The 17,608-nt window shown below is 40.9% G+C and overlaps 1 protein-coding gene across 5 annotated transcripts in view; it reads left to right on the top strand.

The window, feature by feature from the left end:
* The window catches only part of fgf13a (fibroblast growth factor 13a), a 98,950-nt gene that overhangs the window by 52,714 nt on the left and 28,628 nt on the right, over positions 1 to 17,608 (top strand). Inside the window, exon 1 of one of the 5 annotated variants that reach the window (XM_044205574.1) lies at positions 16,449 to 16,753. The exons of the other annotated variants lie outside the window; for them this stretch is intronic. Coding sequence (XP_044061509.1) covers positions 16,723 to 16,753 — 31 coding nt within the window. The 5' untranslated portion in view covers positions 16,449 to 16,722. Of the gene's footprint in view, positions 1 to 16,448; positions 16,754 to 17,608 lie in introns of those variants that run through there. 5 annotated transcript variants of the gene reach the window in all.

The following is a 17,608-nucleotide window of genomic DNA, read 5'->3' as shown; positions in this document are numbered from 1 at the left end:
TCTTGGCTGTGACTGACACAAGAGGAATTTTGCCTCACCTCAGCAGGGTTTAGATTATAGGAGTTTTAAAATGCTAAACAACTTCGAAATTTGACTGCATCACAGAAATAAAATGTCACAGACTGTCTGCTCTTGAATCACACAAACAAATATTACAAATTATCAGAAGATACTTACTGCCTTCAGTTTTTCTCTCTCTAAAAAGTATCCTCATCTCTCTTTCAAGCTCTTTATTGAGACACACTCTTTTGCTCTAGGTCTTACACACATTCATATTCATATTATATCTCCTCTCCTTGAACACTACTCTTTAAATGTTTACAGTCACCATACCATCAAGAGTCACACAAATATAAAACAAAATACTGGGGCTGTCCCAAGTGAAGCTTGCAAAAAGTTGTCAGGATTCAGATTTGATCTGTAGGAGTTGTAGTTTACCCAGCTGTTTTCAGGGTCAAGAATTAAACTCAAATGTTGTTTATTCTGAGACCAGCATTAGTGTTTAAAGCATTAACATTTAAAGGATAGGTTCACAATTTTTCAAGTCTGTCTCAAAAAACAATAGTCAAGTGCCCAAATGAACATTTAAACAGGTTTTTCTTGCTGTAATCATACTCAGCAGTTGAGTTATAAGGATCTGAGTTTTAATAGCACAGGCCCACGGCCGGGAGTTGCATGTACATTTTGAGGAGCAGTGGTTCAACTAACAAAGTCTAACCAGGCCGATATCAAGCCTTTGTTTAAAAAGCTACATCAACTTGAGGTAATCACAGCCACCAATGAACCTATTACAGTGTTAACCAACTGTGAGCTCTAGGATGCACTACCTAAAGCAATGTAATGGAATCAGTAATGTGATATGTCTCTTACAGAGAGAATGAGGTTCAGCACCTATGTTGCTCAACATTCAGACCATTATCTAATCTGTTTCAACCTTATTGACAAAATAACTCATTTGCTGCCCACTCAGCCAATAAAATGTAAGCAGAAGTGCAAGAGGAATGAGTAGTAGCCCCATCCATTTCCCACACCCAATGTAAAATGCATAGCTGTGATTCACCACAAAGTTGACACAGCGCAATTACATTTCAGGGGGCCAGCGTCGCTACTTATAACAGAGTATCCCATTGCAGTGTCTCACCTACTGCAATGTTGACAAGGGACAAACATGCAACCTCAGGATACACTCCTGCTCCAATAACAGTTTGTTTAACTATCTTTCTTTCCTTCATAGTCTGTCTTTCTGCATGAAAGCAACAACTTTGTTTGACTGAGTCAATACATAAATAGACTATGCATGAATAAATAATGTGTATGATAATGTGATTTGGTGCCTGGAGAGTGTCAATGTCACACCAGCACTGTAAGTTCTACTGTGCTTACCTGACCTCTCTGGTTGCCTGGATGAGCATAAGTGCACAATTTGCATCATATCAAAATTTTAGCATGTGCCTTGACTCTTAAGATGGACAGTGAGTGCACCTGAAGAAGCTTTAATTCCCTTTAATAGCTAATAAGAAGAGCGAGAATTAAAGCCACAGTGAGACAATATCTATGTCAAATAATCCCACATGTAAGGAGTAGTGTTTTATTAGCCTAGTTTACATTGCAAATTAAATTTCAGCCGTTCTAAAGGAGAATATGACCATTACAAAAAGGGGATAAGAAAAGGGTAGAGTGCATGTTCCATTGGCGTGATATAATCACCACCCTCTCATGTATTTTCATCTGTAAGAGCAAAATCTACCTGCACAACTGAACATACTCTTTTAACGGCATACATACTGTACAAACACAAGCACACAATTTTTACATACTTATTTCCTCAGATTTAGGCAGAAATCCTGATACAGTATTAATTTCTGGCTTCTCTGAGGCTTAAACTAAAGGCATAAACAAACAGTCGGAGTGGGTGTGTGTGACAACATTAACGAGAAACTACTCTGGGGACCGGCGGAGAAGTGAAGCAGAGTAAAGTTGCCAGGCCTATTACATTCCATCATTATCTATTTAATTAGCACTTCTCTCTTATTTGCCTCCACATCCCATGTCCTCTCCTCATGGCAGACTCATTCAAAAGCAAGAATGAAATGAAAGAAATGGAGCAAACTACCGGAACTTTTCTGTTCAGACATACAGTGAATCGGTTTGTTATGAATTAATGTTCTGAATATTCACACTAAATTTACACTATGCCAGCCACTGCATGTCATTTAAACATATTTGAAAATCTCTTAAACCAATCGGAATGATGAATGGCGTGCCTAAATTGCACAGAGCGCCTGACAAATGTAGTACATGTGGCACATTATCTGCTTTATCACAACTTTTGCATCATTAGCATGTAGATTGTCAGCTAAGTCAACTACTTGTCATTGTACGTCCTTGAAAATGGCAACGGAGACTGGAGGGAAGAATGGAAGGAAGCAGAATGCAGTAGTCGACCAGTGGGAGGTTTTATCTCAACAGTCTACATTTGTTGAGTCAGACTGTAATATATTTATATTGCATCTTTTGAGCCTAACTTTTATAAATTCCATTTGTCTTATGTAAATGGCCTATGACAGAATTCATATTTACTGCATACCAGGGGATAAAAAGATGCAGGTACAGGTTAGTAGTAATATGCAGTTTTATATTTCACATAGCCAAATGCAGCATGCATATTTATCCTTCATGTCCCCATCACTCCCACTGCCTGACTCAGACTTGACACTAAAATTCCAGTTTATATCACTATTGGATATGCTGTATTATTGTTTTATTCAATAGAATTTCTGTTTAACTACAGGCCAGCTCTAAATCTGAGCTAAAGAGGGACAATCAGTAGAGTAGTCAGGTTATAGTAACTGTGACACAAGCAGTGTGTTAGTTCTCCCCAGAGTAAACAAGCATTAAACTATTTAATTGGGGCAATGAGGCAAACTGCTGAGTCTGCACCACATTAATGGGAGGCTAAGTGGCTCCTGACAGCTGCCAGGATAGAGATTACAGACACACACAAATTAGTGTTACTTATTGGGGAGAAGAAGTTTAGTAGATGTAATGTATTAACGGTGAACAAATACTGAATCGTGTTGTTAAAGCAACTACATGGAACTTTCATTTAGTGTTGATTCTGGTGGTCCCTGTGGGAAAAAGCAGTAGTGTTTCCATCGCCTTGTGTCGTATAGATCTTGATTTGGCTAGAGTGTGCATTTGTTTTGGAAGCGAATGAAAGAAAGATGCAACTTATTTTTAATACTATTTTTCTTTTTTAAACACAGCTGTTTGCAGGATGCATAGCGATGAAGCAATCTATCTATTTGTGGCTATGTAAGAGTAATAACTGTAATATGACGATGGTGACAATGGAGCCAAAGTCCATAGAATTCACAAGTTAGGTGAGCACTCACTAATTTTCTTCTGACATGTTGTTATCTCTATCTACCAGTATTGGTCAGGCTCTACTGCCCAGTTTAGACAATGGCACGAATACTGAATAACACGCCTGAATGGTCACAAGTTTGATCCCTTTTGATTTCCTTTCCATTGTACCCATCCACTACTGTCAGTTGGGTCATGTCTCCTGTCGAGACGTTGTCAGGTTGGACAGTCTGTTCAACCAAGCATGGTGGTTGGTAAAGCTTACAAAAATAATGCAAACCAACCTGAATCAATCTGATAACACTGAAATCTCAGTGCTAGTATTTGTAAAACAGTATTTGGACTTAAATCGAAATGTATTAAATTGTGGCACCCTGACACTAAAGATTGTCAAAAAGGACATTAAAGATTGCACTGTGACTATTTAAAAGTTCTGTAGACCTTCTAATTTCTGTGCAGGGGAACTGCCTAAGTACCGCATTAGCGGCGACTGAAAGAACAACAGGCCAGTTTGGCTCTGACACATACAGGCTGTTGGAGGGTCATCTTGGGTGCTCTCGGGGTTATGTAAAGACCTTGCATGTTTCATCTCACAGGGCACCAAGTAATGTGCCAGCCTGCCAGCCAGGGCTGATGTTGGCTAGGATTCTTATAGACACCCAATTTCTCCCAGCCAGCACACAGTCCCACCAGCTCCAGACAGTGATGCTCACAACTCTCCTGCCAGGATTCCACTGGCAGGATTCTATAATGTCGCGTCTGCGACCCGGTTTTGTTCCGTCCTCCAAGTGGCTTCATACCCCACCAGGAGCGTTTCAGAAGCAGACTGGTTTGCCTGCCTGACGTTGTTGACTTGCTTCTACCATGGGTAATTAGGCTACGTAGTTAAATGGTTTCTGTTTTTGTCTGTTTTTGTCGTGTTTTTTGGTGATATAAGACCCGGGAGTCTACACAGAGTGTTTTATTTTGAAAATTGACCGGATTCTCTATGCCGTGTCTGTGTCTGACTTCCTGCCTGGTTCATCTGCTCTGTGCAGCTTGATGCGACTTCTGTCAAAAATAAACTCGCCGCATATTCAACACATAGCAGAGCCGCTTCTGGGACACGCTGTGGTGCATCTGGTGGGATCATTGAGCATTGTCTATAATGGCCGCGATCAGCTCTGGATGCAACGCGATGCAGCCGTAACGTGACGCAGCCGTGCCCGGTGGAATCCCGGGGTCCTGCTACTATAGCAAACATCACAACAATAGTATACAATACAATATAAACAATATTAATCCTGAAAGTAAGTAAGTTGAATGTCCGTGGGCAAGCAATTTAACGCTACCTGACACACAAATCATGGCTGGAATGGCTAGAATAGTGTTGTGTGGCCCGGTCCGAGCCACTTTGTTTATTTCGTATTTACAGAGCCAGGGCTGTGCAAAAACACCAGATTTCTTTTTCAGTGCACACACAGAAAGGACAGATAGGGGATCGTGAGGATATTTACTGAATTTGACAAAAAGATGTGTATTGGATTTGAATCGCATACCCCACCTTTAAATGCTGTGCCAGCCAGACAGCGTTTCTGTCTTCTTCCCCCGTCTTGCTTTCTTGGTTGTATTTTTGTGTGCTGCACTAGAGACAGATTGTTTGTTTACTTCCTTCTCAGTGGTGGTTAAATGTCTGGAAAGTGTCCAGGGTATTCCACAGTTGCCTTAGCCAATTTAATGCCAACTCAGTGATCTGTGTGCAGTGTAATGTCCTCCCCAACTTTGGAACAGGAGCTACTGTAAAAAACAAACAAACAGCTAAAGCATCCAAGTTATATATTTAATCATTATGATGATGTATTACAATGGCTGTTTACATTGGTATTCTGCGCTTACACAGTCTTATGTTTGACCCATGATCTGTTTGCTTAACCTTACCCCTCTCCCCTCCACAACTTTGTACATCTGAGTGATAATACAAGTGTATTATATTGTAATATGAGCAGGTGTGTGCATGTATGTGTCATAGTTCAATAACTCAGACCTCTTACTCTCACTCAAATTTAGGATTTGTATAAGTATCATCACATGGTTCCATCCCAAAGTTCTTTTTAAAATAAAAAGAAATCTATGTCAGAAAAGATATATATCAAACAGGAAAAGCTAATATTTAATGAAAACACTTGAGCATGACAATTCTTAAATGTAGAGCTGTCTTCTCAAACATTCTGTCATATTCTCTCCATCATTAGCAGCCCAGTGTGATCGCTCAAGGTGTATGTACAGTATGAGCCAACACAATAGATGGGTTAGACATAAATAATGCACACTGTTAATGAAATGGCAATTCTTCAACTGTCAAAGAGTGTTCTCTCTTGCTTCCCCAGTTGGCAGTTCTCTCCCCTTCATCAGCTCCCTCCAGCATGCCTTACTGTTCACAGTGCGCCTCCATTACCCTCTGCAGGTGTTTGTTAAATGAGCTCTGATGTAAGTAACTCAATTGGCCTGTATGACGTGCCTTTTGCCTCCAACAAGCTCCAGCAGAGTGTAGCACTTCTGTGTCGTACAGCGTTGTTCCTCCTCAACACTCATCACTACACACAAACACACACCCTCAGTTGGGTGTCTTGGGTGTATGCTGTGAACATGAGGCCCGCGGGTCATTATCTAAGAACCCAAATCTAATTTTACAGCACGCATACGAGCAACAAAGCAGGACAGGCCAGTGCATTGGACTGAATAAACAACAGAGGTGCATGTGTGTGCTGAACCTCAGCTGTCAGGTCCCAGTGAGACACGGCAGGATGCGTGCTAACATACTAACACAGATGAGCACTAAACTGCAGCAATGACGGCAGACTGGAAGGGTGCGGCTATGGCTTAGAGGTAGAGCTAGTCACTATTCAGAAGATCGGCGGTTGAGTCCCCGGCTCCCCCCAACCCACATGTCGAAGTGTCCTTGGGCAAGATACTGAACCACCATCGGTGTGTGTGTGTGTGTGTGTGTGAATAAGCATGAGTTTCTTTCTGATGAGCAGTTGTTATGAGCCTGTGTGTGAATAGGTGAATGTTGACATGTAGTGTAAAGCTTTGAGTGGTCAGAAGACTAGAATGGTGCTATATAAACGCAGTCCATTCTATTTACTATGCACTTGGCAAAATTCTACCACTACTTAGCCAACTAAGCTAACCTAGGCAACCCTACAGACCCCTCTGACAAATGTCCTCCCAAAAGCTTCCTCCTGGCCTCAATGCCTTCTGCTGTTGTCTCATTGACCTAACCCTTTAATTTTAACAGCACATTTATCCTCTTTGTAATAGGAGAATTATCTGTTTGCACTTTGTTTGTGTGTGCGCGCGTATGTTCTCCGGGACCGACGGCCTTATGGCAGCCATTAGTGTTTGCTCGCTAATCCACTGGCTGGTGAGATAATTAGAAATCGCACATCTCATCAGGCCTTGCCAGCATACATTGACAGCTGTCTGTCTTTCTCTCTCTCTCTCTCTCTCTCTCTCTCTCTCTCTCTCTCACACACACACACACACACACACACACAGAAGGAAAGAAAGACAAAAATGACAGACAAAAGGTTAAAAAAAATGTGTACAAAAGGCTGTGATAGGTCAGAATACTAAAATGGGAACCAAAAAAAGCAACTACATGTTACTTGCGTGTTGTAAAAAAGAATGAGTGCCTCTTTAATGAGATGATGAATATATTAAGAATGGCTCTTAGCTTTGGTCTGTTGCTGTGTGTGAGTAGGATGTCATAGGCCTCAGATGCATGTTCAGTATGATGTAAAGGATAGCAATCAGGCAGACAGGGAGGCAGTCCTTCAGCTGTACTGATGATCACACATAAACCATCATCACAGCAGGCCAGTGTCACACAGCACTCCCATCTCTAATCTAATCTAATCTAAAGCATTGGTTAATATGTCCTAATCTTCTCATGTTATCTCCTCAATTGCAAACACACACATTGACCCTGGATGATGGTGCGTATCACAGGTCATGCCTAGACATTCAGGAATGGTTATTTTCCTACAGTCTGTGCTACAAATCTGATCCAGCAATACTGAGATAAACTTGTTCTGACTTGAGTGCATGTTTGCGGCAGTTACTTTTGTAAAGTGACAGGGCTTCAGACACAAAATACCACAGCAGCTGTGCTGGGGAACTTAGCCTGAGTAATATGATATGGGCTCCACTCATTTGCACTGATCTTTCAATCGGTAGCAGAGGGTTCTGTGCAACCATTCAATCATGTTAACCTCTGACTTACTGCACGCCACAGGGGTCGATCTGGCTGTAGGGCCTGATAGAAGGAGGAGCCCGGAGAGAACAAGGGACATTGTGTTACTATTCCTCTATCTGTCATTCAAAGAACACACTAAATCTCAGTCAGATAAGGAGTTCCACTGTCATTCACCTCTGCATTGCCACATTAGTAAATTCATCCAATCTCTTTTCACTATCATCTTGAAAATTACTGCAAAATGTGTATGTTTTTGTGCTTGCTATTAGAGCAGGTATTTACATCTAGTTATGCTGAAGTTGTTGAAGGATTTTATGAGGTTACTGAATTTCTCTAATGTGTGAGTTAAAAACCTTTAAAGTCCAGCTGAAAGCCCATAAGATCCTTGTTAACACAACAATGTGAGGCAAAACTATTTGGAAGAAGTTCCACCAGATGTAGTCCATAATAATCCTTGAAAATAGAATCCATTTGGTCATGACTATGCTACTGTAGACTGGCAGGAAATGGAATGCAGATCTTGTGTGCAGAAATATCTCTGTACACCTGTACTGCTTAATGTAGATTCTTACAGAAGATTCAGGCAGAAACTATGACTGCATGAAAAGGTACTGAGCATAAGGATTGACAGAGGAGAGGTAGATGCTACAGGAGTAGAGCTAGAGGTATCTATGGATGTATCGAAAGCTAGACCGGCAGCAGGGGTAAACAAAAATAAATTTTAAAAAGCACATTCAAATACACAACCAAACACATCTATACTTGTGAAGACCATCATTGACATAATGCATTCCCTAGCCCCTAAGTCCAATGCTTTTCTGCAATAGTGTTGCATTTCATATTATATGCCTTATACAGATCCCAGAGAGCCATTACTGCTTTACTGCTGTGTTTTGGCCTACTTTCCATACCTCTGTAGGGTTCTCTATCAGCTCTGCACAGCTCCTCCCACCTGTTATAGTCCAAACACTGGGTCCAATACCATCCACTGTCATTATGTTTCCACTGAATTCTCTGTGTGCTGACTTCACTAACAAGCACAGGGACTGAAAGTGAAAAGCATGGGTAGGGAACATGACCTATTTACCCACCCACTCCAATAAGTTGAGTCACGTCTCCTGTCGTGTCATTCCCAGCTTAGTCGATCTGTTCCACCTAACACGTTGGGCTTTTAAGTATATTGAAATAATCCATTACAATTTGAACCATGCAATCACACTGGTATGTTTACACACATTCTGATCTTTTTGTATATACATATAATCATTTTAACCTCAAGTGTAGGGCCAAAGATGTAAAACCCATATACGGCCATTCATCACTTACTGTATGAAGGATCATTCTCCTCCATGCAGCTTCCCTGTCTCTCAGATCTGCAGTCAGGCATCATGAGACATCACTGTGCCATACTCCCCCCACCAGGGGAATGAAACCCCCAACACCTTCCTCGAGGAAATGCATCAGTGGCAGGAGAAATCCAGAGTGTGTGGCCGGACTAAAATGTGCTTCATTAATGTTCACACCCAGTTCGCTGCACTGCACGTTTGACTTTGTTGCATAATATTCACAGTTATTCCTGAGGTCAAACAAGGGATGTGATGGGGTTATTCTGAGGACAGAGACCTGGTTAATGTCCAAGATCAGAGTCCATTAAAAACACCTGGATGAAAGAAATGACAAACACCTAGACAGGAGTCAGTATTTCATCTCACCAAGTGAGCACAAGAGAGGAGAAATGTTTCCATCTCCATTTCTAAATCAAGACACAATGTTGGCTATAGGTTTAGTTTCAAGAATAGCATAGTTTGTGCTTTCATCATCCTTGTTAGGAAGTGTCCATCGCCTAAGACGAGAATGTGTCCTAAATTAGCAACTCTAAAAAAGAAGCAAGCATGACCTTGTGATCTCGTGCCCATCTCAGAGCTTTCCTTTGTGTTTCCATCAGTAAGTAGACAGTTTAAGCCAGCTGGTGTCTGAGATGATGCCTTTAATCTCACTCTACTCCCTTCCTTGATGTGCCATGCTGGAAGGGATATGTAGGACAGCATCCCTTCACTTACTGTATTCTGGGACTAAGACTGCTCTTGCTAGACAGGATATAATTAGCATGGAGTTATTAATGCAAACTTTCAAAAAGTCTGAGCTTCTTTATTTTGGCTGCAGCACACTTGATTTCTCTTTGATACCAGATGTCCCTCTTCACTGTGACGAGAGCCCATTTCCTGGGTGTGTTCTGGTTAATGGAGGAGGGATCACTTGAAAGAGAATAAAAGTGATTTTGTTATTTATGGTCTTTCAACTCCTAAATGCTGTCTCTCTGTAGCTTTCCCACCATGATAGATATTGTGGGCTTCCATTGACTCACCATCTATGATTCACATTCATGTGTGACTGTTCAGTCATCCATTTTGGCTAGGGATCATCTCCCGCACTTGATTTCCTCCTCAGGCTACCTCCTGTTGTGATGCTGGCAATGTTAGATACTGGATGTTGTTCTGATAGCAGGCATTTAGAGACTCATATTACATTTGTGTGTATACATCATGCTGTATGATTTTAGCTTCTACTCTCTCTGCCTCAGCTAGCTGATGGAAAAGTAATGTGGCATTAGAGAGTGTGTGCTGTAGCTAACCTAGAAACAGGCATCATGTGCACCAGGTCGATTGTATACAGTACACTATGTACAAAATTGCATTGTTGTAAACCCAGAAGTTGCTTTGAACTTGGTCCTCTGCCTTTTGTGCGGCAAAACTGCTTATCATATAATCTGAACTGAGTCTTGGTTATTGAATCAACCTTATAATGTGGATTTAGTTATGTAAGACCTGCTGCTGTTTAAAGTATTTACACTGTCAAGAACTCCCTCCACAGCAATCAGTCACAGGGGCTTTTAGCCACCTTCCACTGGCTTACAACAACATCGGTTATGATTCACCCACAATGCCCCAGGGGACCTGAGAACTGCAGGGTCATGCAATTGGTAGACACATTCACACACATTGCATAAATATGCGTCCGCGTACACACATAGATATTACATTTCAATTTTCATTAGTGGCCCAAACAAAACTGAAGCCTGCTGACATCATCTCATTGATGTTTCATAACCGATCCTGTGTTAAATAAACCCTGCCTCTTTTTCATATTCCTGTTCAGGGCACCTGAGGCACAAAGAGGACATGCCAGACTTTGTTATTATCAGAGAGAATCAGCTGCAGGGTCCTTAAGGTAAGAGGACAAGAGAAATAGGGAGCCTCTGTGGCCTATATTTTACACTCTTGTATGTGTAGGGGTAATGAGAGCACATCGCTGGTACAGCATTAGTCATTCCGAGCAGGCTACTGTCTGAACTCTGGCCATTTCACACTGTTTGGTGCCTCTGATTAAGATTTCTCCACGTTATTACAGCCTTACACACACACAAAGAGCGCAGAGGTCATAGCATGTGAAAGCCCACAGTGTGCTTCCCAGCTAAATTATGTACTTCACACGCAGTTAAATTAAGAAGTGACAGCTTGTAGAGTCGAGCCTTTGAGAATATATTCACTAGTGTATTTGCTGTTTTTCACTCTGCTGTGATTTTTCTTAAAGTTATACCAAGTACCTGCTAGGAACAGCTAATTTGATCTACTCCCAAACACCTAAATGTGAATTGTTATTTTCTAATTGACAGTACAGGTTGAAGAGGAACATATAAAAATTCTGTAAAATCCATTTTGATAATAGCCTTTGGTGTTGTGTTTGTGTTTTAATTAATTTTAATCAGGATGTACTATCCAGCTTAAAGTGTATCTTTTAATTTTCAGGAATTTACAGTATAGGTCCCCCTAATTTGAATAAAACAGTTAATTGAGTATAGAGGTTAGTGAAAAGCAGAAAGATGAACCAATATTCCCTCATTATGTCCTTGTATTTGTAATGTCCTCAATTTCAGTGACCTATTACAATCACGTCATATATTGTGCAACGAGTTGAGGCACACATGAATGAAGATTAATTGAAATGTCACTTCCTGAGATGATCATAAACCTTTCTTCCACTTTATGACTCTTGCATTTAGCTGTGAAGGTCCAGATTTCAAATAAACATCTAATGGAGGAAAATTATTCAGCAGTGCACCTCCTGATCTATTTGTATCATTTTCAAGAAAACGGTTACAAAGTGTCTGGCAGATGCTCAACTCCTGAAAGTCAGTGCCATATTTAGCTTTTATTGATGTATAAAATAGAATTGTGTCTCTTTCGCTTGGGTAACAAAAAGACCTGCAGTTATTTCTACCTGTGTGAGAGAAAATATGGCAGTGCTGATCAGTAGACAAAGACTTTGAAGCCAGTTGTTACACAAAAGGTGAGAGGTTAGATGACAAATTCCAGGCATTCTGTCTGCTCCTAATTAGTTTTAGTGTTTTTATGTGAGATGGAGATATAACTGGTGGGGATTTAATGAGAAACAGACTGGCACACAGCTCAGCTATCATCTTATTATTGATGTTTATAAATATGTGTTTTATGTTATTTTCACTGGGACAAAACAAAAGGCAAACTTACCCTGTTAATAAAAAAAAAACCTTTCTGGCTCTTTAGACACAGGATAAAACACAGTTGATGACCCATAATAAATGTATCTAAGAGTTCCAGCATATAAAACATTGTGACATATAACTGTTCTGCAATGATGGTGGTTAGCTCCCATGGTGGAGTTATGGGCACTTTTTCTACACTCCTGCATGGTTGTTTGTCCCCAAGGTGAAGATCACACCCGCTGGGAGAAATAATGGGACTCATGTCCTCCAGTTTCAATCTACTGACTCCTTGCTTTCATGTCCTGAACACAGCCCTCTGGTTCCAAAGGGGTGGGATAGATCACACAACCATTGCCATGACTCTGCCAGCCAGCCATGACTGTATTCTAGCCCCCCCCTCCTCTACTGGAACCTTGAGTGACTGATGGTTTCTTGTTCTGTAATATCCAACCCCCATTCTCAGCGTACATTCTCTCTCTATCTTTCACACACACCCTCTTACGTATGTGCAGTCTCCATGGTAACGCGTGGTATCACTATGGCACTGGTGGCCTAGCATGCTGCAAGCTGCTGTTGTAGTGGATTTACTGCACCAGCGACCGCACAAAGAGCAGACAGCCAGCAGAATGCTGCCAAAGGGCTGAATGGTTTGCGCAGCAACCCTTTGAGTTTATCAGAGATTGTTCCTTTTTCCCTTGATACTATTTCACTTGATCCCCTCACTCTGTACCAAGAGGTTAAACTTGCAGTTTCCAATGGTATGTGAAGATATTCATTTTGTTGGACATCAAATATCTTGATATAATCAGTGGCACAATCCTAGTATGCAACCTTGCCCTCTATTACATGCTATGAGCAAGGTTAACTTCCCCATTTAGTCAGTGTTTGCCCTTGGAGGCCACTTTTCTCTATGAATTTAAAAATTCATTAAACTCTGGGTGTTATCATGACAGCCTCGGGTTATTAATAAGAACAGATAGCTTTAATTGTTTGGTTATATTTAATAATACAAAAGGTCAACACAGTCCTCAACCTTGGCAGCACACAGGCCTATCTCCCACTTTTACTCTGGAGTTCTGCTCTCTAGTGGCCACAGATGGCAAGAGCAGCAGGGTGCTGGGACCTTTTGGGTCAGTGTGAAGTCATGCGGTCCTTGCACAGTTAGGTATGTATGAAGGCTGAATGGTGCTTTTCTAATCTTGGGCTGTTAATACAATACATTTTAGTATATTGCAAAACAAAATTATTTAGAATGTGTGTTGTAGGTTTGGACACTACTGTACTCTTGTCATACAGGTAGAGTTCTTTGTACACATTACATGTAGTACGATTGCATTATGATGGGTGCTGACATTACTGTATGCTTTTAGCTATTCTCAATAATTTTCTCACTCTTTCTCTGTGTTTGTATGTATGTGTGTGTGTGTATGTGTATGAGTGCAGTACAGTGAAAGTGCCCCTGGGAGGCCACAGTAGACTGGCATTCTGGGGCACTACAGTAATTAATGTACCCATGGCACATTGCTACACAAGTAACCAAAGCGAGCACACACACACACACACACACACACACACACACACACACACACAGAGAAACTGCCTCTGTGTCTCTGTGTTGTGTGTGTGTGTACTTGTACTTGCTACATAGTGAGGACTGAAACACGTTTTTTTTACCTACAGAGTGAGGACATTTTGGCCTGTCCTCACAACTTCAAAGGGCTGTTTGAAGGTTAAGAGGTTAAGGGTTAGGGTATAATTAGGTTATCGTTAGGGTAAGGGGCTAAGCTATGCATTATGTCAATGATGGTCCTCAGAAAGATAGTACAAGGACGTGTATGTGTGTGTGTGTGTGTGTGTGTGTGTGTGTGTGTGTGTGTGTGTGTGTGTTTGTGTATGAATGTCCTTATTATTTACTTGCTTGTCTATAGGTGTATGTTATAGAGGTCACTTGTATCTGTATTTGTTGAGACAGAAACATGTTTTGCATTTGGATAAAATCAGAGGCTGCTGCGTTATCTTGTTGCAATGCTTGTCAGTGGCTGACTTTCACTTGCAAATGAGCACACTTCAAAGGTTGGGTATGCGATTCTGGAGAAATCCAATACCATGACAAATACCATGATATAGAGCGAACAACGACACAACAAGTAATGTAACTAACATTAGCTAGGTTGTGGATTAGCAAACTGTCACTACAGTTGCTACTGCAAAGATAATATGCAGAGAGGACGAGACGGTTTCCCAGAGGCAGCAAACCAGCTCCAGACAGCGATACTCACAACTCTCCTGCTACTATAGCTAACATCACAGCAACAGCATATCTTGGCAAACTAGAAAGTAAACTGAATGTCCGTGGGCAAGTCATCTAACGTTACCTGACACACAAATCACGGCTGGACTGGCTGGAATAGTGTTATTTTGTTTATTTCCCACTGACAGAGCCAGGGCTGTGTACAAACACCAGAGTTTTTTTTCAGTGCACACTCAGAACGGACAGCTAGCGGACCATGAGGAAATATTCGCTGAATTTGACAAAAAGACATTGGATTAGAATCGTATACCCCACCTTTAAGTCTGTGGTAGACTTCAAATGAGTCAAATATAGCTCTAGTCCTCTTTTGTCTTGCAAAAAGACAAAAGAGGACTAGAGCTATATTTTCTTCCGACACATCTGAATACAAATAATACAGACGAATTTAGGATAAAACAAATGCTTTATATGATTTATACTTTTTGTCACACCTTCTTGTCTATTTAAAATACGGCTCTCTCTTTTACTCATCTCACGAGTTCCATTTGTGCCATTGTATGCTACTTTGTATTTTTACTTCTCCATCATAACTTAGCTGCTGCTAAGAAAAGCACTAACAGCAGGATGGACATTATCAGGCCTATACACATTTGCACTTTCTTTAGATCTTAGATGTTTGATTAGATTAGTGTCGCTGTTGTACAGTGCAGCCCGACTCTCATCACCTGTCTCTGTCCTCTTAATTGTCAGTGATAAACCCAGCCATCCTCCTGAAGGGCCACACCGTCTGCTTGAGTGATGGCCTGGGTTTATCAGTAGTGGTATGACTGAAGCAAAACCTGGGATCTGCTTCTGGTAGTGTAAGATCTGTCTGTATATGTTTGCTCATGGCAGATAGTACCAGACATGGATACTGTATGTTGCAGTGTAAATCAGTTTGTTAAGAAGTTCATTATGCACCTTTTCCAGAGTGCAGTAGTAACATATATCAGAGGGTAGGACCACAGTGTGCCGACTGTATAGCAACATCCTCAAGTATTGCTATGCTGCTGTAGGAACTGTCACATTTTACAAGGTGCTGCATTAAGAAAGGACCGTGACTGAGTTCTCACGGTATATGGCACATTTGATCTACTTTTCTAAAAAGTATGGTTATAGTCATTTTTGACTCACATTTCTAACACAAGCTAACCACACTGACCCTGCAAGAATTCCTTCAGACATGTAAGTACTAGTACTATGTACTTGTCAGGACTAGTTATTATTTAATATTTTAACAATAAAATATTTAATTTGATCTATGTATTTGTCATATTTTTAATGATTAAAATCTCTTATTTTCAACACTTCACTTCAAAACATTTCATCTTAGTGATGAGGTACATGTCTCACATACTGTATGTTGACTTCTAAATTGACTTGAGTTGTGTTCTAAGGTGGATTTTCCCTTTAGGGTGAATATGCTGCTCTTTATAACCAGTCCACTTGCTCCATCTAGTGTTCAGAGCTGTGCATAGTCACAGGGAACCAGAGTACACTGTCCCTCAGAAGTACCTACTGTAAGGATCACTATATCTCAGAGCTCCTTGTTTAGTCTATCATTGCATACAATGCATCACTAAATCTTCTGTAATCACGTCTATAAAGCCACACACCATACTCTACATTTACTTATATACCTACATAATTGGACTAATATGAAATAGAGCTGTACAAGCAAACCAAGAGACCACACCTCATGCATTGTATTGACAGTAATGTATGCAATAATCCTGATAAATAATCTCATGTCGTATTTGGTCAATCTCAGTATTAGTTTCTAAAACTGCCTCTACAGTTTCACAGAACAGAGAATTGTCTTTGCAAAAAACACTTTGCCTAATGCATGTTGCATCGATGTTTTTCAGTCGAAAGCGGTCAGGCCTGTATAACCGGTTTAGTCAAAGCATTATCGGATCATTTTACATCATTTTTTGTAATATGAGAGCAAAGTCGTCTCTGCTCCAAGAAGGAAGTACAATCTCAGCCTACATTTTCAATCACTTTTCGTCAATCCGGCCCCGCCGAGCGCAGCAATACAGTGAACACACGCCCGTGTTTGCCGGATCAACAAGACCTCTAAATGAATGTTTAATGAGCTTTTTAGAAGTCATAATGGCATGTCGTTAATGTCCTGTAATGATCTTCCTGTTGATGGCCACGCCTCGATGCTTTCTCTCCCACTACGCCTCTGACAGTTGTCTGACAATTGTTTGAACTTTGCTGAATGCAGACTACTCGCCTTCACTCCACCACCCAAGGACTGCAAGTATCCAAGTCGCTGCTTTGGCTTCGCTGTAGAGAATCATGACTTTTCCCTTGAGAAAATCTGTTTCAGGTAGGCTGCTGTTCTTGTTGTAGAATTCACGCTGCATTTGTTTCCTCTTTTTACTTCAAAATAAGTGTTAATAAGAGACAAAGCTTCCCAAGTTATCTTCAGTAAAATGGTTTATGGCTTTTAGTAATGCTAGTAGAGTTTATTGGTAAGTGTTTTATTCTATTGATCAGTGGAGATTTTCTTGGTACTCTGCAGTAGTTAACCGCCTTGGAGCTGTCCGTGGTGCTGAAGTTGAGGCGCCTTTAGCGATTAACAGTTTGAGCGCCTCATTCCTCCCTGTTTTGCTCTGGAGTTTTGACGCTGTTTGGTTAGAGTGCGTTTATTCAGAATACGTGTAGGAGGTCTATATTTTAGTTGCAATGTTTACTTAGAGAGTTGTTTACTGTACCTCTATTTCGCGGGATTTAACTATGTGACGCCTCATATTTAATCAACGCAAAATACATTATCTTGAGGTGTGTTACTGGCGCCTATTATTAATCATAGGAACTAAATAAAACGTCTACAGCAGTTTTTGGTTGAGGACTGTAGATGGCACCATTGGTTAGGGTGTTAGCTGTGCTCAATCCAAGAGTGAGGAAAAGCAAGGGAGTGATGAGGCTGGCAGTCAGGGGTGGAAATGACAGAGACATCAGTGTCAGGACATAACCTTTGCTCTGGGGTTCATAGTTACTGAAAAAGCATTGGCCACTTTTTCCAGTTGGCATTTTCAGGATGAAAATAAATAATTTACCAGTAGTAGCCTATTATAAAAGTTATATGAGAATCTTAAAGGTGGAATGGCACAGGTATTCATATTTCTTTGTGAAATACAAGTTAATATCAATTATATGGGAATTCGTGACGTCGTGACGT

The sequence above is a fragment of the Siniperca chuatsi genome, linkage group LG8 (genome assembly GCF_020085105.1).
Source record: "Siniperca chuatsi isolate FFG_IHB_CAS linkage group LG8, ASM2008510v1, whole genome shotgun sequence".
Lineage (NCBI taxonomy): Eukaryota > Metazoa > Chordata > Actinopteri > Centrarchiformes > Sinipercidae > Siniperca > Siniperca chuatsi.
This window is presented reverse-complemented; position numbering and strand designations above follow the sequence as displayed.